At 34.9% G+C, this 25,280-nt stretch overlaps 2 protein-coding genes across 2 annotated transcripts; both read right to left on the bottom strand.

The window, feature by feature from the left end:
- Positions 1 to 119: 119 nt before the first annotated feature.
- LOC114187087 (homeobox-DDT domain protein RLT1) lies at positions 120 to 10,950 on the bottom strand. The gene is made up of 18 exons (XM_028075216.2): positions 10,019 to 10,950; positions 9,502 to 9,921; positions 8,658 to 8,737; positions 6,706 to 7,119; positions 6,503 to 6,592; positions 6,216 to 6,380; positions 5,887 to 6,109; positions 5,710 to 5,810; positions 5,298 to 5,384; positions 5,041 to 5,193; positions 4,785 to 4,940; positions 4,374 to 4,583; positions 3,627 to 4,298; positions 3,001 to 3,549; positions 2,000 to 2,623; positions 1,778 to 1,882; positions 1,424 to 1,687; positions 120 to 1,177 (listed from the first exon to the last, which is right to left on the bottom strand). The coding sequence occupies exons 1-18, from the start codon at positions 10,185 to 10,187 to the stop codon at positions 407 to 409; spliced, it is 5,253 nt and encodes a 1,750-aa protein (XP_027931017.2). The 5' UTR covers positions 10,188 to 10,950; the 3' UTR covers positions 120 to 406.
- A 2,896-nt stretch (positions 10,951 to 13,846) lies between these two features.
- LOC114187544 (protein DMP4-like) lies at positions 13,847 to 14,743 on the bottom strand. Its single transcript, XM_028075818.2, has one exon. The coding sequence runs from the start codon at positions 14,648 to 14,650 to the stop codon at positions 14,030 to 14,032; it is 621 nt and encodes a 206-aa protein (XP_027931619.2). The 5' UTR covers positions 14,651 to 14,743; the 3' UTR covers positions 13,847 to 14,029.
- Positions 14,744 to 25,280: the final 10,537 nt, after the last annotated feature.

Raw genomic sequence — 25,280 nt, 5'->3', positions numbered from 1 at the left:
AAGAAATAAGGTGTGCGGATTAAGTAACTGCTCAAATGATTGATATACTTTAGATTTGATTTTTAATTTCTTCATATTTCGGAGTACATAATCATTTCAGTTCAAAATAGACCAAACAATAAGATATAATAAAAATTTATTAATTAATGAGTATCTATTACAAAGAGGGGAGAAAAAAATTACAAAAACAAAATGAGGTTGGCTACTACTATGCCCTCTGCTACAAGACTTTTAAAATACAAGGCTCCATTTTGCATGGATAATATACACTAAATCTACCCTACCATAAACTCATCAAAGCCATGACACGACTTGGAGGTCAGGTGTTTGTAAAGCTGCAATATAAAAAATGTAACGCAGCCTTCAGGTGCGAATCCCCTTCATTGAGAAATTAAAATCCGATGTTCTAATCTGAAGAATCTTCAGACAAAGCTGAGTATGAGCCTCCAACGTTTACTACCCTATTTCCCATCCCATCTGAACCCTCACTCATAACATCCGCTTCTGAATCCTCATCTTCATTCTCTTCAATGCCATTGTCATTGTCGTCTTCAGAAGCATCCACATCTTCGTCACTCATTCCAACCAAATCCCTACTCCATCTGTTGGGGGGAACGCCGTTAAAACCTACCTCCCAGTTTCCTTGATCATATTCCACAGCTTGAGCATGGTCATAATCAGATTCTACCTCTTCGGCACTATTACTATTGTCAGCAGCAACCCCAATGTGCACTGGAGTCATGGGACTTGCCTTTTCTCTATCCCATTCCTCATCCAAGTTTTTCAGTGGTTCTCTATCAATCTTGGAGCTATGGTTGGCTGTTGTATGGCCCAGCAACAAATCTTCAACAGCTCGCTTTCCCACTCTCCGCTTTCTTACCGTTCGGCGACCTCGCCCAGCACCTTGTCCTTGTGTTCCTCGTGCCTGCTGTTTTAGTTTGTGACTTAGATTGACAGTGACCTTAGCATTCTTCCGACCACCATCTCGTTTGGAATTGTACACTCTTTTAGCCAGTTTTTTGCCCCGTCCTTGTTCATTAGTCCCTCGACTACGTTTATTGCCACTTCGTACAATTTTCTTAGGAACAGATTTATCTTTAGTGAATTCATCATGGTCGAATTCTGCTGGTTCAACCTCCCTATTAGATTTCAAGTGAGTATATCTTGATGGAAACCTCTGCAAAAGAAGTTAAATGTTAATTTGTCATCACAATATCATGAAAAATTTACAGATAAAAAGAACCAGACACAGGAAATATGACACCCAATCTGTTTCTAGTCTGTCGGACATTAGCTCAGCCTCAGTTCAGATTAAAATGAAAAGCTGCGGCAGAGCTTATGCATAGAAAAAATTTCATGATAACATTAATCCTGTCACATAAGACTAAAAGCAATACACTATAAAGGAAAAATTGAGACTCACTATGTATTCTCTTGCTTCTTTTTCCTCAGAAGGCTCAAGTTTTTCGGGCTTTACATAGCTGATGGATGAATCAATCTCAAAAAGTCTGAGAGACAAAGCAGCAGTTGTTAGTGGAACCCATGGAAGGACAGGAACAGATTCAGGATCAGTTGAAGCCGGCCCAGAACATTCTAACATACTGCTTGATCCCAACAATTCATCTGTTGTAGAGAAGTTAGATGACAGAAAATCTCGCCGTAGTGCTTTCTCAAATAGGGTCAATATCTGCAGAATGAATTGATTAATTCATACATGTCTGAGTAGGCATATAATTCAGATCTACAGAAGCTAGAACTTTAAGAATTGAAAGGGAACCTGTATAAGTTCCTCAACAGAAGATGATTTGCTCAACTTTACACCCCAGTGCTTCCTAATATCATCGGTCCAATTTGTTCCAAATGCTTCAGATAGAACAGATACCTGTAAACATAAAAAGTACAATGTACTCCTCAAAGTCAAACTAACAGGACAAAATAACAGACTAAAATTTAATAGAAAACAGGGTTCCAGGTGAAAGCAGAGTTACCATTAACTCACCTCCATACAAGCCAACAGGAACTTAAGCAATCTTGTCCGCAAGGGAAGAGAGTATTCCAAAATACAATTATCTTTGGATAATTTGTCTCGACATTGAAATGCATGCTTAGAAAAATTAAATCCATTATTTGAGGAAAAGGTCCGGTGGCAGGAACTGCAATGGGAGTCTTCAACAAAATAAAGATCGAGACAGATATCACAAATGTCCATCTGAGGTTTGCATCTCTTTATCCCATATTTCATTGCACATAAAACTGATGAATTAGAGCATTCTTTCCACAACCACTTCTGAAAATCATGATACCTTCTCAAGGCAGCTTTCTTCTCACTTTCACTTTTCCCAAGCTCAATTTTGAAAGACGATGAAACTTCAGATGTATCAGTGTTCAAGTTATGGAGGATACTGCTAGGACTGTCAGATCCAGCATTGGGGTCAGGGATGGAAAATGGTTCACTAGCTTCAACTTTAATAGAAACTTCGCCTTTGCTTCCATTTTTGGCACAATCTGCATTCCTCTTACGAACGTTTTCTTTAAAGGAATTCTCAATCTTTTGCAACATTAAGCGCAAATGAGATTCCCTGAGCCCACGTGAATCCAATGATGTCAAAAGAGAATCAAAGGCCTGCATTTTAACAGTAGAATAAATAACATGGTAACTGAAACAAAGCATAATAAAGGCAACATATTTTCAACAAATTTGGCCCCTGAAGATTTAAATGAATCGCACATTTAAATAATAACGAAAAACGAAACTTACATAAAAGACATACAAAATAATTACCATGAATAAAACAACAGGCAAGCAAATGTTTAAATTTCAAAGGCTGAGGGTATGTCTTGTTCGATATCTAAAAGGAGACTTGCTGTGTCCTAAGTCCTAACATACATACCATTAAAAGCATGCAATGGGATATAATAAACATGTCAAAATAAATTTACAATTTAGTTTATCAGCAAAGCAGAGATCATCTCGAGGAAACTACAGTTAACCCAAGATACCTCTTCAGAATCAATGAGCCACCACTTGCCATCATGACATTCAACAAAAATCCTGCCAGAACCAGGATCACTGCTAGATGCAGATGCAACAAACTGCCAATATCGATTACGTCTGCGATCTTGGCCAAGGGGTAACGACCTGTAGACATACATCTCCTCCGCTAAGTGGGCAAAATAAGATTTCAACTGTGAACGTGACCTTTTGGAATATTGTGCAGGTACTTGAGTCTGAGGGATGTCTGCACCAGTACCAATGCCAAAATCTTGAATTGATGAGGACTTCTCCATAGGCATGCTTAGTGCAACAGGAGCTCCCTTTTGGTTCTCTGCAGTGCTGGGTGATGCTTCATTATTGTTAATATTAATGTCAAGCATTATTGGGCTTTGGTGTCCCTCCGCAGCTGGATATGTGTATTGTGTTTCAACTTTATTTCCAGTAAGAGATGGAAAATCTAATTTACTAATATTATCATCTTTCAGACGAACTTTATCAATCTGTGCATCTGCCCACATTTGTTTCTTCAGAGCATTTGCTGATTCCAGTCGATCCTAAAAAACTCATCATGTCAACTTAAAAACTATAGAAAAATAAACTTAGAGAACACTTTAGACAGAAAAGATATTACCTCAAGGACAACACGGATTGAATTTCCTTCATTTGCCACACCAACCAAAGCAACAAGAGCATTTAGACGCTCCTCTACACTGAGATCAGAATATTCTCCTTCTGCAAGTCCTAGAATCCAGGACTCTCCAGATATGCTTTCATCAATTTCCATATTATCTTGATCAAGATTCCCAGCATTTAAATCTCCACAAGCAACAGGTCTAGTGACAGAACTGGGACAATCAGCACTCGTTGAACCATTCTTAGGAAGACAGGGTAAATCTGTATCAAACTCATTTTGAATAAGATCTATGTTGTGACCCAAATTTTCTTTTCCATTTGATGAGCAAATATTTGTGTCATCATACTGTTCAGAATTTTGGTTTGCACTCAAAGGATTCACTAAATCATCATCTTCAGGATCCTCATCAACTTCATCACTTTCTGACTCCTCTTCTCTTTCAACATCATCAGCATCTTCACCAGCTAGAAACCCATTTTCAAATATCTGAATTTTCTTTCTTGCTTCTGAAAGAATGGAATCAGCATCAGCAGGATCTTTTCTGAATGCATCTCGTACACAATATGTTGATGGAGCTATTCTTTCAAACAATTTAGTGTCTCTTGTCAAAGCAACAGAAATTGATGCTTCAGGAGTCTTGCTGGTCGTTAGGTCTCGAAGACCAGATTTCTGAAAAGAAAAGAAACATAAGGACAAATTTGACAATTTTAGAAAGAGCAACTGCTAAGAAGATAGGCATTTCACCTGAATTTTTTCTGCAAGCTCCAGTACTGTCAAGCCCTTGCTACCCTCTAGTGAGAGAACATGAAATGCTGCAAATTTAACTGTTCCAGGAGTTAACCGGTGCCTTGATCTTCGGGGAGCTAATAGACCTCTCTCTTGCATTTTGGCCACAGCACTTTCAGCTGCTGAACCATTACGAAGTGTAGAAATGATATCTACACAACTTTTTCCCTGGAATAACAAATACATTTTGAACCACTTAATCAGAGTAAAGACATAAATCCATTGCCTAAAACAATTGAAAAAAAACGAATGCTCCGTGAGCTGAAATGATAACACAAATGTTTCAGCCTATGGGCACTACAATGTCGCAGCATCCATTTAACATAAGATCTTGATCTAAATATTTATACGCAAATAAAGAAAGTGAACCTCGTCTTTATCAATTGCATATGACCATGCAATACTTCTTTTCTTCAGATGCGGTCCTAATCCTGCAGACAGTGCTAACTGTCGGAAAATTTCTGGCCATGTCAACTGATTCAAGTTCTTCTGCCAATTTCGTATGTCAAAGCCCCATGCATATGCCTAAACCATAATGAAGATGAATTCGTCTGAGTCAACAGTCTCAGGCCAAACTAGTATGTCTCAAAAGGAAAAATAAAATTTAAGATATATTTCAACTTACTCCTTCCACGATCTCTGGATGGCCACCTCCAGGATTAGCAGCTCCGTTTTGATTCATCCCCAATCCTGTAGAAGGTGTCCTAGCAACATCTTCAATGTCCTTTATTATCACCTTGAGAAGAGCAACATGTATCTCGCCCAACAATCTAGAATCCTGCAATCAAATGGTTTGAACGGAACACACATAATAAGCAAGAAGTGCACAAAATTCAGTTCATCTGCAGTACAAAATCAATAACAAAGGTCAAATTTACTCACATAGTCATGAAATGCCTGTACAAACTCATCAAGAGTAAAAGGCCATAAATCAAGAACATCAGCAAAAGTAATCAAGAATCTCCAAACCTGAAATAGAGTAGAACACAACTTTCAAACCTTTAATTCAGAATCCTCAATTTTAAGCTTAAGAACAATAAAGAACAATATGAATTATCTCAGAATTACATATAAGATCTGAACATAAATAACCTTCACTATCATATACAGGTAGATGAACAAATTTAATCAAACATTTCAAATCATGGACTAATATAAACCAATGTCAGAAACTGAGAAAGAGTAAAATTCCTCTTCCCCGTTTGGGCAGAGTACCAGAGCAAGAATTAACTGGTTCACAGCAAAATTAACATACACTTTCATATAATGGTGAAAGAGAGGAATACAAACATACCATGAGAAGGTTGCCAACATTCTGTTCTGAGTTGCTCCAGGGTTGGATAGCAAATGGTTTTCTCAGCTTTACACTTTTGGGAGGAAATACACACAATGAATCTGCAGTTCAGCAAGAATTAGTAATAGAACCTAATTATGTAACATTATAAAGAGCAACATCATGATAATTGCTCACCCCTAAATGATTCAAGGTTCTGCAAAGTATCAAGATCAATATGAATAATAGAGGAAAGCCCTTTGCTTGCAGCAGCCAACTCCATCAATTCCAGTTGTTCATCCTCAATAAGCTCCATAGATTCTTTAGCTATTCTCCGAGCATTTGCCTTCTCAAGTGCAGCTTTCCTCCTCTCTTCCTCCTTCTCTTTGCGGATCTCTTCTTTTTGCCTCCTTTTCTCAGCCTTTTTTTTACAAAAGACAGCAAGAAAAAGGAGCAATGTACATTAAAAATCCAGATTGTTTGAATATTTGCCAATGGATTATAACCAATAGGGTTTAAAAAATTACTCTCAAATGTTCTTTCAACAAAAACTTTTCCCTACGCTCCATTTCCCGCCTTTGCTCACGTTTTGATCTTTCCTCTTCTCGCTGTTTCTCACGCAACAACCTCTCTTCTTCCTTCCTTCTCTCACGATCTTGTCTTTCCATTTCCTTCTTCAATCTCTCTTCACTCTGAAAGGGAGAGGGGAATAGAGGGTTAGGTAAAGAGAAGGGCATGTCTTTTAAGATCTATAACATGTACCGTGGCAAGGTAGGTGGCTAGCAAAACAGCCGTTTTAATAAAACATTAAAACCTTTCGTCTGAGGTTATCTTGTTTCTCAAGCTCTTTCCGCATCCTCATTTCATAAGCTTCAACTTCCTTTGCAACTCTGGCTTCATCAATCTACATAAACAACGTCAAAAATATAGATCATCCTTCGCAAGTAATATTGTTTTAACATAGCCAAGGAAAATGACAAAAAATACTTGACAAAAATTACAAAATTCAAGTAATACCTTCCGTTTCCTCTCCATCCTCAATACTGCATCATTATGGGATACTTGCCCACCAGGTAAAGCATATGGAATTTCTTGTCCAACAATTGGGTGATCAGTAGTATAGTGGGAGTTCATTCCAGTATTAGTTATGTTTATGTGAGGTTCCCTTTTGGGTACAACATCATTTTCTCGAGGGGGAGATGGATAGGGAATCACTTGCTTGTCCTGTGGTTGAGACAAAAGACGAACACGAGAAGAATGACTTTGAGGAGCATGAATTCTAGGTTGTTCATTTCCAAGGGGAAAAGGAGTTCTTGCCGGACCCTCCATTGGTTCATGTAAATGGGGCAGGTTTAGTTGTCCAAAAACATCAGCTCTAATGCCAGACTGGCTTGGAAGAAAGGGATATTCATGGAATGTCCTTGCTATTGCCTGTAACGGATTCCATTTAAAACCCAAATATCATATTAACAACAAAGAGAAAGAGTTGACAATAAATATGATCAAAATATGAAAAGATAAAAGCCATTTTTTCTCAAACATAAGTAAACTGAGGAAAGACTATTAAGAGCATTAAAAAACATTGTGAATGAAAGCATTTAAATAAATATACCCCTGACTAAAATAAAAAATAAACAGCAGCATACAAAGGGAATGCGTAACAACACATGTGCATTAAATTTATTTATTCTTTCAGACAAATAAAATCCAAATAAACGATAGAGGCTAAGGTACTAATATGCCTGATATCGCAATTCAAGCTGATAGTACCACTATGCCTTAGGAGAAACGGTGAAAAACTAAATACCAAATAGTGCAGCAAAAAAAGAATACCCTAAATCCTAAATAAAAGAATACCATTATATACAGACATGAAGGAAAAAAATTAAAAAATGTGCCAATCTTGATAAATAAATCACACAATCACGATTAAAAAAGGGTTTTCTTTTAACATGCACCTCAATCATAGTTATCAACTTCAGACCGCAGTGGGAACTTACACCAAAAATGCTCTAGGATAGAGCATAGCAGGATGAAAGCTATTTAAAAATTTTATAAATATATATTTACATATATAATCAATACTAAGTACTGTACATAGTTAACTATAAAATGCTCCAAAAATTCCCAAATTTAATGGCATATTAAGAATTGTCTAAAAAATTCATAGATCTTAAACAAAAAATGCAAGTAAATAACACAAGTTAACAAAAAGTAACACTAGGTACAGATAAGTAAACAGACTAACAGAGAACAGACATGGCGACTCTTTTCAGAAGAGAAAGAAGGCTGGACTTCATTGGCAGTGGCCTGAGATGCAGTGATCTATGGCAGAGATGAAAGGGGGAACTAGGGTTTTACCTTTCTAGGTCTGACCAACGCTAAATGTCACTTACATACTAGAGCACGAGCAACATTGGGTTTCATCCCCCATCAAGATTGCACCACTGTTGTGTGCAACAGAACCACAATTTGGATGCCATGACCATAAAAATAAACACACTTCGAAATGGCCACTCCACGCAAAGATTACACATGATTAATAACCCAGAGCTCAATACAAGACTGATTTGATGGGATACTGAATTTTGGGCTTAAGCCCAATCATTGATATGAAAAGGGCAAGAACTGATTGTTGGATTCAAGTCCAATGAAACCAATGATCTGGAAGGTTTATTACAGAAGCCAGAAAAAAGATAAACTGAGAGGAAGTTAGGAAGAACACTGAGGTGCCAAGTTTGCCACCCGAAGGAGGATAATAGGGTGTTGAACGGACTGTATCATTTTAGAGCAATGCTGTTATTTGAGAGTCTTGAACTCTGGATGATGACAAATAAGCTTGAAGTGAACTTCGATTTTCAGTCAACTCCAGGGGTAATATACAGTTGCTTCCTTTTCTGAATATTCTGTGCCCTACCATAATTTAACAGACAAAAACACTAGAAAGTTACAGCATAACGAAAACCAACCTTATTTGTCCTAACATCATGTCTTTCATACATTTTATTGTCATAGGCAAGACTAGGCCGCTTTTGAGGATCTGTAACAGCTGCACCAAAAGAAAATACTAGAACTATAAGTAGCCAATCAAGGCACATGCACCCATAACAAACAATTATTCATCAAGTAAACCCTCACTTCAGTATCTTAAATTATTGCATGCATTAGTCCTTCTAGTCGCCTTAGCAAAACTTCACATTGGTCCCAAAATTTGGAAACATTCATCTCCGTATAGTCCAATGTGAAAGGTGTACCACAAATATAGCAACTAAAGCGGAGATTAAGCAAATTTATCAACTAGAATGATCAACAGATACTTATCAGATTAAAATGAGAGTTCATTCATTAATCATCAGCAACTTATAACATAAAAGTAATGCTTTTTAAAATTCTTTAAGGTTGAAAAACAGCCAGAAGGATGACAACAAAATCAAAATAAGAACCTTACACCCCTTTCTGATGATACACTTAAACTGAACACCCTAGACACTAGTTGATCCCATTACTGCTTCACAAAATAAAAGCCACATACATATAAAAAATTGAAACTCCGTAGCTCACATCAATATCATCAAACCTATGTACTAACATACAAAGAAAAGTCAGTAAACAAAGCATAGAAGGCTAGTTCGGTAAACGGTTGAATTGCATATCCCATAAAACCCCAATAATTTTTTAAAAAATAAAATAAAATAAAATAAATAAATATAAACAGGAGTTAAAAAGAAAACACACTATTATACATTGATAGCGGTCACTAAATTCAACCCAAATACACAAACATCCACCTAGTCAAAGAACCAAAGACCATACCTAAGGGTGCCCCAAATGCATCTGGTGGCAAGGGATCAAACTCCACTCCAAGAATAGGTCCATCTTCCCTCAAAGGCTCCCCCAACTGAGCCTCCACACAAGCAATTGCTCTAAGCTCCATTATAGTCTGTGGCGACTCATAGTAACCCCCCCTAGGCACCACATTCCTTAACTCCGAACGGGTAAACGGACTGGACCCTGAACCCGACCCGGATCCGTATTCAGCACCCACTTCAGAAGCTAGCTTGGGCTCCTCAACCGGAGAATCAGTTAACGCCGCAGCCTTACGCGGCTTTTTCAACGGCAAGTCCTTCTTGTCCTTCAACCGCCGGTGACAGAACCACATCTGCAACTGCCGATCCGACAACCCCAACTTCTCAGACAACTCTGCTCTCATCATCTCGGACGGGTAATTCTCCACTGACCAAAAGTACAAAAATAAAAAAAAATAAAAAATCAGTGAACAATAAACCTATAAATTGAACAAGAAAAAAAAAAAAGCTTAACAACCACAAACCAGCATAAGCTTTCTCGAGCGTTTCAAGCTGAAACGGCGTCTTCATTTGGCGCTTGGGCTTGCTCTGACCCTCACTCGAATTTCCAAATTTGCTGTTACTTTCATTGTTGTTGTTGTCATTGCTGTTTTCTTCCCTCTTCACCTCGTTGTTCTCTGCCTCCGCCTCCATGGATCGAGATCGAACCACTTTTCCCCTTCAAACCCTAAGAATCCACAACGAAGCCACCAAAAGAAACACAACCACGCAGCACAGAGAGGAAAGGGAAAAAATAATTAGGGCAACTGAATGGAATCGATTTTAGTGTTTCTTTGTTTTTATTTATTTTTGTCATCTCTTTTTCTCTTTGGAAATCAAAAATTCCGTGATAGTCAAGGAATGGAAAGGCACAGAATTATTATCCTTTGATGAAAAATAAATAAATGGCAACACGATAATTTAAATTGAAAAGATAAAAAGAAAAGCAGCGTGTAATAAGAGATTGAAAAGATAGAACAATGAAGATGAAGAATAAAAGAACAAAATCCAAAACAAATAATAAAGCAATATTAATAAAAAGGGTGATAATCCGAAAGCAAAAATAATAACCAAACAACAACAGTTCCTCTTCTTGACTACTATAACTCCTCTGCCACCTTTCATAATAATTTCTTGTAATTATTAAGTACAATTACGATCATAATAATAATCTCAATCTGTTTTTCTTCTTTTCTTTTATTTTATGAACGAACGGTGTGATCCTCTGATGCTCGTGTCAAACAGGAGGGCCAGCTAAAAAACAAAACCAAACCCGAAGAAAGAAGGGTGTCCTTTTTTTCTCTTTTGTTTACGTTTCTAAATTTCGTGTTTTTTTTATTAACCAAAATCAGATGTTTCTCTCACTGCGTGTGTTTGTGTGCATCACTTTCTCTCCCCCACGTTGTTTTAATTCGATGAACTTTTTATTCTGAGCTTCTTTCTCGTCTCGGCTTTGATTTTTCTCTCGTTGAATTTTCTTTTGCCTTTGTTTTCCTTTTTTTTTCATATTACTTTAGTTTGGGATGTAATGTAACTTTGGTCAATTCAATTGGTTAAGTGCCTGAGGGAATTGGAGAGAGAAGAATTACTGAATGTGTTTTTGTTGAAGGTGGTGCGTTGGATTGGTTCTTTACAAAGATGATTTCCAAGGCTCAGTTTTGGTGATTCGGTATCTTCCGGGTGCTATGATCGAATCGATGTTTTAGGTTTGTGTTTTTGTGGGGCCCGTTCTGGTTCCTGTGCCTACCACACATCATTGTTTTGGGCTTCTTTTTGGACTTCCAGTGTTTTTGGGCCTCAGAGTCAGAGATCAAGATTCTGCATTCGTCAAACGCTGTTCTCTTCCATTGACCAAAATAAAAACCATTTTTTTCTTACATGAAAATGAAAAAAAAAATCATTTACAGAAAGTTCAATCTTTAACCTAAAATAGTAGTTTAAGTAAACAATCAGATACAGTTTCCGAATGTGTGTACTTCTACAACATTGAATAGTTTGCAGTTCAAAATTAGATTTTTTTAGTATTGGTTGGTGTGTGGAGGACTCTTTCTAAATTCTTGAAATTTGTTGAATTGATTAATGTCTATACGTGATATAAATGGGAATATTCAACTAATGGTCAAAGAAATTCATAAAAGAAAAAAAAAACAGAAACTAATGGTCAAAGGCAGAAAAGGGTTCAACTAACAAAAGTTTGACGATGATTATTAATGTGGCCGATCAAGTCAAAACCTTGCAATTAGTGGTTAGTGAAAAAGATTTCCTTTTTGATTTTGATAATCATATTGGTAAAAAATAAACGACATCCTTAATCTTACCAAATAACCAACATGTGATTGTTTTATCGGTACATGTGTGGTTCTCTTCAGGAAGAATCTTAAGTTTAAATTTGTTTGTGAAAAAGGAAAAGAACTCTTTCTGGAAGAGATAATTTTACTATACCGGAAAATTATCTTCCAAGAGTTTTCAAGGAGTCCAAATTCTCGATTTTTTTTTATGTAGTTCTATTGAACATTGATATTTTAAATATTTTTTTAATATATTTTAAAACGTTAAAATTAATAATAATTAATGTATTATAAAAGTACAGTAGTAGAAGAACAGCATAAAAACCCAGAAAATCCAAATTTGTCTGTAACAGTTTAGTCTCCCGTACATGCTTCTACTCTAAACATTTAAAATAAACCTTACCAAACAGAAAATGACATGTCAATAGATCAATTCAAAAAATATTAACAAAGTCTAAAGCAAAATAAATAGTCTAGAAACGCTGAATTTAAATATAGTGTTGGTCCTTTAATATTAAGAATGTTCATACTGAGGAAACTAATAAATTTTATTAACTTTATTAAAATATTTATAAAATTCTCTATTTTATCATCTTCATCTCTGCAGTATAATAAATACATATATAATCTAATTAAATTTATCTTAAATTTTTAAAATAAGAGTTAAATAGAAATCAAATTGTAAAAAGTACAACAGATAAAAAAAAACTTATTAATAAGTGGAATTGTAGTAATAATTGCAGATAGGATAATTAATATGTTTGTATGTATGTTATGCAAATCAAAATTACATATTCACAAAATGATGAGATTAAAAGTGAATTTATTTGGGGATTGATAATTGATAGTTATGGTTATAATCATGACTATATGTCAGACATAATAAATTATAGTAATTCATTCATTTGACAGCTAAATGAATTAAACAAATTATATCTAGTATATGACAATAACTTATGTAGTTTACAGTTTCTTTAATATAACTATTGATTCGTTTAACTACATAATAAATGTTTAATGATTCAAGTACTTAAATTTCTTTTACATTTTCAACATTCATGCAAATGAGGTACACCTACATACAGACATCACTAAAAATAAAATAATTTGATAAATTTCATAGTCATTCCATGGTTATCTAAATGGGTTTAATTAGTCGGATGGTACCCACTTTTATTTATATGTGTCAGTTTAGTATCCGCTTTTAAAAATGTGTCAATCTAGTTTTAACTTTTGAAAAAGTATCTTAAACAGTTCCCTTCTAGACAAAAATTACTAAAGTCATTAATTTAATTCATCACTTTTACTACTAAATTTTAATATAAATATCAATACTTAATTTTGTAAGTAATTTTAAATATCAATATCCTTAACGATGTTAATAAATTTTTGCTGACGGGGAGTTTTACTTTTCGTTTTTTTATTTCCAAGGGTTATATTATGTACTTTATTCGTAAAACAGATTTTCACTTTGCATAGTTGTATTATATACATATGAATGTATAGCATACAACGCAAATTATGATAATTTTAAACACTTTTTTTCACCCATCATAGTTGAGATCAACATTTTGCATGCATATCAGGGTTAATACCAGTTTTGTAATTATTAAACTTTGCTGTTGAAAGAATATTAAAAGAGAAACAATGAATGTATAGAACACTATGACATAGGTTTGACTTCAGGAAATAGTTTTAGAATATAAAGTGACATCTTGTTTCCATATGGTAATTTTACATGCATAAGGTTAATTTTCTATGATATAATATAAAATAAGTTAAAGATGAGTAAATATGATCCGTAACACCACTGATCCAAAGAATAAAAAGAAGGGATTATGTGTTTTAGATGTGGAAAGGATAATTGAGACTTGATTGAAGACATTACTCTAGAATGGAGATTGCTACAAAGTGTTTGATATTCAGGAGTGAAATCACATTGTTGTGTTGCATTTCTTCAAGGTAAGATTCAATTCATTGAACAGTTATCCGAAGGATCTATTCTTGATCAAAAGGAAAACCAACTTGGCGTAAAATCTTGCTTTTGTATTCAAGACAGTGCTTATAAGTTCTAACCAATGGAATAATACAAGATTTAAACAATGAATGTGGACTGAATTTAAGTAATTTGTTCCAGAAACAAGGCCTAATCCATCCAATTAAACTATAGAGATGGGTGACAAAGTTGATAGTAAACATAAAAGATCATTAATTTGTTGAAAGGGGAAAGCCAATTCCATGTCTCTGTGTAGGAAACGCAACAAAGAACATGCTGCCCAAAACGCCAATTCCCACTGGCAATGCCGTGAGGATTTCCTGTATCTGAGTTGAGGGTGCTGGAAAGAAGCAATTCACCACATTTTGATCAAACAACGCAATTGCTGCAAACACCAAAACTGACATCACTGCATGCACGATATCTATGAACTTGAGGCAATATTTTGCAGCAAGTTGAGGTGGAAGAGTGGTTGATCCATCAATGACCCACAAGCCCCTGCGGGTGGCAAACCCATAGCAGATTTTCCCCTTGTTGTCTCTGAAGCTATCAGTTAAACATAACAGGAAGCAGGAAGCAGCACAGAGAGATACAAGTGCAGCAGTCATGGCCTTGCTGACAGAGTCACAGTTGCCAAGGTTTGTGAAGATCGGAGACAGAAGTTGGAAAGCGAGAACTGTGCCAGTTGGTAAAAGGTTGGCCAAATGAGCAGTGCTCTGAAATGTCTGACTAATGGCTTTCTGAATGAGGTTCCTCTCTGCTTCTGGCACCTCGCTATTTCTCAGCAGTGCCACCCTTTCTTCATCCTTCTCACTTTCTATTTTGATGTCCATCGCTTGTTGAACCTTTTAGCAGCGTCTGATGTTTGTGTTTTGGTCACCTCTGTGAAATGGTGTTTATCTATATAGCTCAGCATATTTGAGTGCCGCTAAAGGGAGGGAAAGTGAAGGAAGGGAAGAAAGGTTTGTGATTACTTGCAAGGAACACAAACTAAACTTGATAAAGCAGCTTTCCCGAGATTCCTGTGAGAGAGTTAGTTAGAGATAACTCATGTTCATTAATACAACCTTTGTAGAAATGAAAAGTAGGATAAGATTATTGTTTCATGGGATCTTCTTAAAAGGCTCACTTCACACTTCCCTGAGTTACACGTTAGTTGCAATCTCTTCCCACAATTCATGTACTTCTACAATCAAACACTTACACGGTACATTATACCGACACATCGTTTGCATTGTCTTCTTTTCAATCGTTAAGACTCAATTAATAATCATTAATCAATAAAATGATTCTGTTTATTTTTACCTTGCATAATCATTAGGATAATGATATTCCAACAAAATTTTTTGACAAGGATTTGACACAGCTGACGTGGCAGGGCTTTTTTTAATTTTTAAAAATTGAAAATGTATGTTGGCACGTGCAGCCGAGAGAGAAAAAACGCTTATGTTAAATGTCCTTTAGAGAGAGAAAGTTAAGAGAAAAAGGGGGGGAAAAATTGGGGGAAGTGAGGAGGTCCGTTGTGCAGTTTGAGAGTGAGGAGAGAGAAGGTTGAAAGTGAGGCGGTGGTGTTCTTGGTGAAGCGGCAACCATTTCGCCGGTGAGTTAGTGGAGGTTCGTTGTCGAAGAAACTGGATACCGTCCCTACCATCCAGAAGACGTCATTTTTGAAGTGGGTAGTGTATTTGGAATTCTTAATCGACGCTGCTTGGTCGGCGACAACCGTGTGGTGGTCGTGTCTGTTGCATTGTGTGGTGGTCGTGAGTGCGCAAGAACATTGTTAAACGTCGAAAGAGATTACTTAAGAATAATTTATTTCGAATGTTGAAGCAGTGTTAAAAAAGTTATACTCTACTCCCCACTTACCTACGGCCAACTCCCCGCTTTTGTACCAGGCATAAATTTGGGGTCTTCTGTGGGTCTATTATATGAATTAAATTTATTTGAAAAGTGGTGACGCTTAAGTGACGCAAAGGAATTTATTTGTTAACCAATGAGATAGGAATAACGGTTGACCACAATTTTCTTTTCGTTCTTGTCCACGTCTTGCACTTCTGTTCAGAAAACTTTGCTTGAACTCCCCAGGTACATCTTCCTTGGTCCCCACATAGGCGTCTGGTGTTATTGAAATTGTGTGCTCATATTAAATCCACCCACTTGCGGTCATTGAATTTTGATTGGTGTATTAGACGTCGTGAGTGCGCAAGAACATTGTTAAACGTCGAAAGAGATTACTTAAGAATAATTTATGTCGAATGTTGAAGCAGTGTTAAAAAAGTTATACTCTACTCCCCACTTACCTACGGCCAACTCCCCGCTTTTGTACCAGGCATAAATTTGGGGTCTTCTGTGGGTCTATTATATGAATTAAATTTATTTGAAAAATGGTGACGCTTAAGTGACGCAAAGGAATTTATTTGTTAACCAATGAGATAGGAATAACGGTTGACCACAACTTTTTTTCGTTTTTGTCCACGTCCTGCACGTCTGTTCAGAAAACTTTGCTTGAACTCCCCAGGTACATCTTCCTTGGTCCCCACATAGGCGTCTGGTGTTATTGAAATTGTGTGCTCATATTAAATCCACCCACTTGCGGTCATTGAATTTTGATTGGTGTATTAGACGTCGTGACTGCATAGGAAGGTGCTGCTCAATCCAGAATTCGGACAACACCTCACAGTGGGGGCTGTTTTGCTGTTGCACACAGTAAGAACACTTGTTGCCAACCTTAAACAGTGAATCATATTGATGTTTCAACATTCTATAACATCATTTGTCTAACTTTAATAGTTGTTGTAATAGGTTGCAGCATTCAGTCCCCGTCCCCGACTTTGCTATGTCAACATTACAGCACGCAACATTGTGAAGGTGTGAGTCACAATCTTAAACATTGTCAACGAGATACTGTCATTTTTTACGCACACCTTGACTTTGTATACATTTTGTTACTCCTTCGTACTAGATCTTCAAGGCAGATATTTGTCAACCAACGGATGAGCTTATCCATGCGACTAAAAGGCCTGACATTGTCCTCCCCCCATGCATGGATCCCAATATTGATGAGTTATTGCGAAAACTTGTCAAACCCTCCATAGTGACCAAGAAGACTGACCATGGCCAAGGTTCCTCTGGCAGTGATGGTACCTCCTCAAGCACTAACGCTGCGCAAACAAATGATCCGTGAAAATATGTGACAAATTACATGGTTGTGGTGCTTAGTATCTAACTTGCTTTATTTCCAGTAGGATTTTCTTAGTTTCGTTGGCTTTTGTGTGTGTCATTTTGCTGCTTAGTATTGATCGTATTGTTGGTCGTTTCAACAGTTCAAGTGATTTATTCACAACTATGTTAATCATCATCCTATATAGTAGCGCAAATGTATGTGGGGATATGCAATACACTTAGTGTATTAAAAGTTACAGTCCACTGTTTTCTTCTATTGAACACTCATTTTCTACTTCAGAATATAATTATTTGTTCCTCCCTGATTCAAGTGAAGTTCATTTATAAACTCAATTCCCATAAATTTTTTAGTCAATAAAGGCAATCCAAAGTTCTGTCCCATTCACGCAATGGGATGTTTTGCAAACACAAAGGAAATATCACATATCACAACTAAGTGGGGAGTAAGGAAAACCTTTGTGGGGAGTTACGTGTACTTTTTTGTGTACACATCCCTGATTCATGTGAAGTTCATTTGTCTAGTCATTTTCTTAAATATTTCATACATCAAAGGCAATCCGGAGTTTTCTCCATTGACGCAATGGGATGTTTCGAAAACACAAACGAAATATCGCATGTCACAACTAAGTGGGGAGTAAGGATACGCTTTGTGGGGAGTTACGTGTACTTTTTTGTCGTCGACGACTTCTCTCCGGTAGCCCACCACTGATTTGCAGAACTATGCCTCCTCTCCCTGTCGCACTGCCTGATAATGACCCACCACCCCCACCAACCCAAATGGTTGCCGGAATCTCACTTTCCCCCTTGTCTGTCTTGACTTTCTCACTTCGAAACCACCCCGGCCTTAGTCTCCCCCTTTTGTCTCTTCACTTTCTGACTTCGTCGGCCTCAATTTCCCCTTCTCTCTGTAAAGTTCAGTTTCTCACCGGCGAAATGGTTGCCGGAAACCCTAAACCCACTGCACCAAGAACACCACCGCCTCACTTTTAACCTTCTCTCTCCTCACTCTCAAACTGCACAACGGACCTCCTCACTTCCCCCAATTTTCCCCCCCTTTTTCTCTTAACTTTCTCTCTCTAAAGGACATTTAACATAAGCGTTTTTTCTCTCTCGGCTGCACGTGCCAACATACATTTTCAGTTTTTAAAAATTAAAAAAAGCCCTGTCACGTCAGCTGTGTCAAATCCTTGTCAAAAAATTTTGTTGGAATATCATTATCCTAATCATTAACTCAGAAAACAAATGCTTAAAAAGACAGTTTAATCTTGCAAGAAAGAAATCTTCTACTCTCACTTTTTTTTTCCTCTTCCAATAGCTACTCTTACTGATTTCCTAGTAATTTTCTATACCCTGTTGGTAGCTTTCTCCGAACCGAAAAGATAGAAATTTGATTCATATATTGCCGAATTAATAATACGTTTTTCTTCTTTAATAAAAAATAGGACGGTAATACTTTGACACCGTCCGATTTTCTCTAACTTCCATTTAATATTTAAAAAACTATTATTTTATTATAATATTATTTTTATAATATTAATATAATATTTTATTATTAAATTTGATGTCAAATGTAAGTCAAAATTAAAGACGGTGTAAAAATAATTTTTTCCTAAAAGATATTCATTTCACTGAAATGGAGAAGAATCCATTACTGCACCCCATGTAAAGGTCCACCAAAGAAAATAGGCTTTGTTGAACTCCTTTAGTCTTTCTTTTACTGCACCCCCAGGATTACTACCGGCACCTCCTACTACTACTGAAAAGACTAAAATATTCTTCTGGCTGCGTCACGTCGTTGCCGCTACGACTATCATTATGTCTTTTTCTCTGTTCACCTCCAACTGCCGGTAGCCCAGTGGCAAATTTAAAGGAAATTTTTTGGTATGGTAATTTGTTTTGGGTATACAAATATATAAAATAAACTAAAATTTTAAAATATATTTACATTTACCTATTACTTTGTATATAATAAAAAAAAAATTAGGGGGACCAAGCCCCTCACTCACTATTAAACTCTAACACTAATTAGACTCACTAAGAGAAAAAAGGAAAAGAAGAGGAAGAAAAAAAAAAGAACACGAAGAAAAGAGCGTAAAACAAGTGCGTTGAAAAATTTGTTTCAAAAACTTAATTCTTAATATACATCTAATATAAACATCTACATGTTTTAAAAAAATTATTCCAAAAACTCGCGCTAGTAAATATCTTATATGTTTCAAAATCTTCTTCTAAACAAATTACAGAATTGGTAATATCAAAGTCACTACTTAAAATTTAAAAGTACGGGTGCAGTTAGTAATTATAATATGCAGGGAGTAAAGTCAGTATTTTTAAATAGCAAGGCCCACGGTCTTTAATTCCTGGTAAGTTCTAGTGTAACCCCCAAAGGTGAAGTTTCATTTCTGAATTTGTACCGATAACCCTAACCTTATTATACGATAATAATTTGATACATAATTCATTTGATACACTAATAATTTTAATTAATTGTTAATTAGTATAATTACAATAAAAATAGTATTAAAAATGATATTAATATATAAAAGTATTTGAAGTAAATGATTTGTATAAATTGTATTTAGTTAACATTTTAGTTTATTAGAATGTGACAAGGTTTTATATAGTATAGATTGGTCTTATATGAACTTCATCTGACATAGGTTCGTAAACTCGTATGATAGAAAGTACGATTTTTTTTAAAAATGTCAGCCATTTACTATCATTAATTTTTACGAAAAGCGGACAAATACCAGCAATCAATATTTTTATTTAGAAACTACAAATTAGAATTCAATTTTTTTTTTTAAATCAAAACTGAGTCTAAAATCAGTTTAACTTCGTTTTAATCAAACACGTTGTATTTTAAATACACATTTCAAAAATCCCAACTACCCAAAATGAAGGTGTAGGTTTATACCAAATAGTAGTGTTTTTGTCCTGAACTTAGGTAGGTTTAGTTTCTGCCAATAGTCATCTAAGGTGTGTTTATCATAATAAATTCTATTATTTCTAAAATTCTATTATTTATAAAATTCCTATCATAAAACAAAATTAGTCGCAATTCAAAGTTCAATCAGTTTTTGTCGTAAATTCTAGTACGCAGCAAGTCAATAAAAATTCAATGTTCCGCTTGGACGTTCTAGATTAATTTGTTATCATGCTATTAATAATCATGAACATTTTTAAAACCCTGAATCATACCAGATTAGATCATGACGCCAGTGGTTGGAGTGATTAGGAATATATTGTAAATTAAATGGTATGATAAATATAGCACTATTTTAAAACTACTTCCATTAACTTTTTTTGCCTAGACAGATTAACTTTATATGGTTGACGCAGCTACCCCACCTGCAACTCTTTTATTATATGGTAAAAATTCATAAGAAAAAAAAAGTCAATTAAGCAACTAAAGCATTTGTTTCATTAATCAGTGCCTAACTTAAAAAAGTACGTTAATCCAAGTGGACTGTGACTAGGTTTTCTGCAACATATAAGAATTGAGATTCATTTGAAAGCAACGTTAATTATCATCCAAAGTCATGTGAATTTCTCAGAATTAACCAACACTATATCTTCTTTTTCCACGAAATAGAATTTGTACTTTATTTTTGGAGGCTAGTTGATGAAAGATGGACAATTATCATCATTATTACAATCCTTAAAAACTACTCTAAAATTATTTATAATTTTTTATGTCTTGAAGATTATGAAACTCATGAGCCGAAGTGGACCCTTGTGATAACTGAGTCAATAACAGCAGTAAACACTGATTTGAATCACAGGGAATAAGGAACTAGCATGTAAATCACTCTGATAAAGATGAAGCACTTTATAAGCCACGTTTCAATAACTTGAATTCTTTTAATCATAAAGAGAGAGAGACAGAGAAGAGAAAGGGGTGATGAGTTGCATGGACAGTGAAAGTTCACCACTCTTTTACGCCACAGACCAGAAATAAAGAAACAACTAGGTCTTCAGCGCAAACAAGTATGTTGATAGAGCAATAGGCCATCGAAATCATGAGGGCAAAATCTTTTCCCATCCCTAATAATTGACACACACAACTTTTCGTTAAATCGGTTCTACCACTAATCGATTTGTTTACGACCTTTTTCCCTCAATTTTAGGATACTGGTGGGGCTAACATATCCACATTCATAATCATCCATGATAATGGTGCATGGAGTGCAGAGTGAAAGTGAGCATTGCTTATGACGATTGATGATATCAACCTCTTGCGAGAAATTAGTTTTGTTTTTGTCTTTCATGTACCTCACAGAAAGCAATTTTGAGTAAGAAAATATAGTGAGGAAAATGCAAGTTCACATGCTGTGCTTTGAGACCTTTTTAGTGTACTGAATGATAGCAGTGTATGCAGTAGTGAGTTTGAGTAAGAAGGGTGTACAGAACAGCACTGCATTATAATGTTGTGAAGTTGTCCAAAACGTGGGGACCCCACTACTGATATTGGGTGTATATGTCAAAAAGAAATGACATGAAGGAGAAGGAATCAATCCCATAACACTTTGAAGGCCTTCCATTTCTAACTTTGTTTGAATTTTCTTTTATATACTGAAATAAGTAAGACAGTAAACCTTGGGCTGTGGCATTTCATGAAAAGTTCCAACAACATGGTTTTGTTTTGTAGTGTAGAGCTTCCAGACACATGTGAGGGGATGGATACGATACATAGTTGCAATTCGCAAGGAACCAGACACATGCCTCGGGTATCCCTCCACCACTCAATTCACCATCTTCGGACGTTGTCACTTATTCAAGTTCCCATCATAAAATTTGACAATGATTTTATGATTTCCACTTCTTTTTTACTGTTATCCTTTATTTTTTGACGTAATAATGTGGGTCATTCACTTTTCTTTATTTGGATGTTGTCACTTATTCAAGTTTCTTTCATAAAATTGGACAATAATTTTATAATTTTCATTTTTTTAATCTCATCCTTTAACGTGATTTAGTAGTAATCATTTATTAACGTACCACTATTTTTTTTTTAAAGAATTAATAATCTATACTAAATCATATCAAAAAATAAAAAATAAAAAAATAGATTCTTGATATAATTTTCTCGTAAAATTATCACTACCACTTCTAATAGTCTGTCCAAAATAGTAATTTCGGATAGGAAAGAGATAATTCAAAGAGAAAAAGTGATCGATACGATAAGCGATATTTTTTCGAGTGACCAATACAAAGAGAAAAAAGACATTCTTTTTTAATTTCTTACATATATTAAGATCTATTAAAGATGCTGTTGGAAATTGGATTGGATCCAATTCGATAAAAATATAAAGTTGAGTAATATATATATATATATATATATATATATATATATATATATATATATATATATATATATATATATATATATATATATGTATCAAAATAAATAACATTGTTTTTTTCAATTTCGATTTACATTGATCTTAAAATTTTTAATCATTCTATTTAGTTTGACTTTAATTGAAATAAAGTTAAATTCAATCAAATATTAATTTGTCATTAGTTTTTTTTCTTGTAAAATAAATATTAACAAAATGAACTAAAATTATATAAAAATATAATTATATTGAAAAATTAATTTATCTTTAAATCCATATATTTTGTTGGAGTATGATCAACATCAAAAATTAAATCTTATTTCAGTTGTATATATTACTTATTTTTATACATTTTTCCTTTATTTAAACAGATTTCCTTAAAAGGCCTATTACCCATTATTTCTTGGCCTACCACACCAGCCAACCCCAATCCAAAGAGCATTAATGTCAGGTTATACTCCATCGCTCGGGAAAACCTACAGGCCTGCCATTGTTATCGTTTTCTGGGGTGTCCCTATATTCCTATGTTTAGGCCAATGCTATCATATTTAATGATTCAAATTTTGATTAATGTAAGATCAGATTTTTTTCCCTTAAGATTGGTTTGAGAAGAGGGAGTAAAAGAATTTGAGGAACAGAAAGAAAAAGAAAAAAAAAGTGAGATTATGTTTTCAGGAAAGGAAAAGTAAAGTGAGATTATCATATAGATGTTGAGTTGTTTTTCTTTTATAATCTCTTCATTTATACGAGGATAAAAATATTTCATTTCTCTTAAAGTTCATAACATAAGTACTAATCAATCGAAACCAAACCAATCATTTATCTTATTCTTATTCCTATCAGTTCTACTTTATCCTTCTATCTAAGTCGCAAACCACCATTCTATATGCTAATGCTATAATGAATGGAGGTGATGGTGAGAGATTTCTTTCCATTCATTTCTCATTATCCCTAAACAACTAAACAAAATCACGTGACACAACATTACAAGAGATGAGAAATGTACAATAATATACAAACTAAACCCTAGAATTTTATACTAGGCAAGCAGTTCCGTTATGAACCACTGCATGACCCTGACACTCACCCATCACTTTGACATCAAAAATGGCAACGACACCACCACCACTTTGGACAGATTTCACATCTCTATCATTAATATAAAATTAAAAAGGTTAATATATATATTATATATGAGAAGAAAAAAATCAAATTATGTTATGTCTATATAATATTTTTACATACACGGTTTGTACAAATGTTTTTATATATCATATCACGTAGAAACAAGTAAGATTACATCAATAAAAAATTAAACAATAAAAACTCAGTTAAAAATATGAAAGTTTTAATCATTCATTATATGATTTTTTTAAGAGAAATTTATAAAAAATACTTAAAATTAGAAGACACTTAAATATTAATTAAACTTATATAAAATTTGATATAGTACAAACTTATAACTCATTTTTCCCCATATATGTCCCCTTCACCGGCCAACTCTGAGCCCGTCTTCGAATGTGCAGCAAATTCCAATCAGGCAATTAAAATTGTTTTCTTCATTTCACACTTTGTCAAAAATAGTCCTAATTGATTGATGCTTGATATGCGAAGGAATCATGACTAATGAAAAGGAAGCATAAACTTAAGTGATTGAGGGTTGGTGTGAGTTCAATTTTGATGGCGTAACCTTTCGGTTTTATAAGTGGTAGGGGCGGTTTACAGAATATGCAATATGCATCTTTTTCTTTACCTGAACCCTCATTTATTTTCAAACCAGCACACACAGAGATCATGCTTGGAACATATCTACACAGCTAACATTGTACTTATATATTCTACAAAAGAATGCTTTAAACATGTGTCGTATGTTAAACAATGCAGATAAAAGGAACAAACATCTTCTCCAAATCTTCTTTAATTCACTAATCATGCACAGGAGTTGGCAACAAGAGGTTTCGTACCAAAAGAAGAGAAAGGCACACCAAAATGGGGAAAAAGAATTCCCCACAGTGGTTACAAAGTACCACTATTCGACAGAAGAAAAAATAGTGGGAAAATAGTGGCATAGTGGAGTTGAAATATAAGACGACAATAATGTATGTGACTGGAACAGGTTCAAATGTGTTGGAACCATTACCTTTTACTACTATACTAGGCTTTTGTAACTTTGTGTAGCTTAATATAATGAAGCAGTGTCATGAGCATGCCTCAAAGTTTGTAAAAGCTTTAGTTATAGGCCCCACAGATTTTCCCCTGGGGCTCCACCGTATATCTTTCAATGTGAACCTGGCTGCGCTGTACTCTTCTAAAAGGTTTTGCCTTTAAAGTGTCTCATAATTGTTGTTTTCTTAATGGATGATGGTAGTGAGAGTGTGTGACATCTTGGGATCAGGAAAATATTTAGATGGGTTTGTGTTTCTTGGACCACTCATTTCTTTTGCATCCGACAAACAAAACAAGATGAGAAACCTGTTACTATGTTTTCTATTTCTGATTTTGTTATAAAAGCAGATTTTATTAAGTCGTCATGGACGACAACAAAGTGCTTTAATAGTCCACTTAATTAGCCTGGACCACGACCTAGATTATTAATTTACACTATTATTGTGTATTTTGTTCATAAAGTTAAAATAAAGGAGGAGTGAATAATTAATTCATGCTCTTTCTTTCGCAACTCTTTTTTGGCAAATACATGCAGCTGTTTTTCTTTGTTAAAAGTTGTGTGGTAAAATCTTTACATCACGCATTACTATACACATTCACCCTTTTCACTGTTTTCTTTTCCTTTAGCACCTTTTTGGAAGCATTTGAATTCATCTTTTCTTATTTATACGTATTTTGTATAATATATATATAGGAAAAGATAATATATCTCCTAACTTAAATGCTTAAATTGTCATTTAAACTACTAAAATGTCATAAAAATAAATTACTA

Source organism: Vigna unguiculata, chromosome 6, assembly GCF_037176805.1.
Source record: "Vigna unguiculata cultivar grain cowpea cultivar isolate G323 ecotype 2 chromosome 6, ASM3717680v1, whole genome shotgun sequence".
NCBI classification, from domain to species: domain Eukaryota; kingdom Viridiplantae; phylum Streptophyta; class Magnoliopsida; order Fabales; family Fabaceae; genus Vigna; species Vigna unguiculata.
Note: the sequence above shows the minus strand (reverse complement) of the source record. Positions and strands in the feature narration are given on the sequence as shown.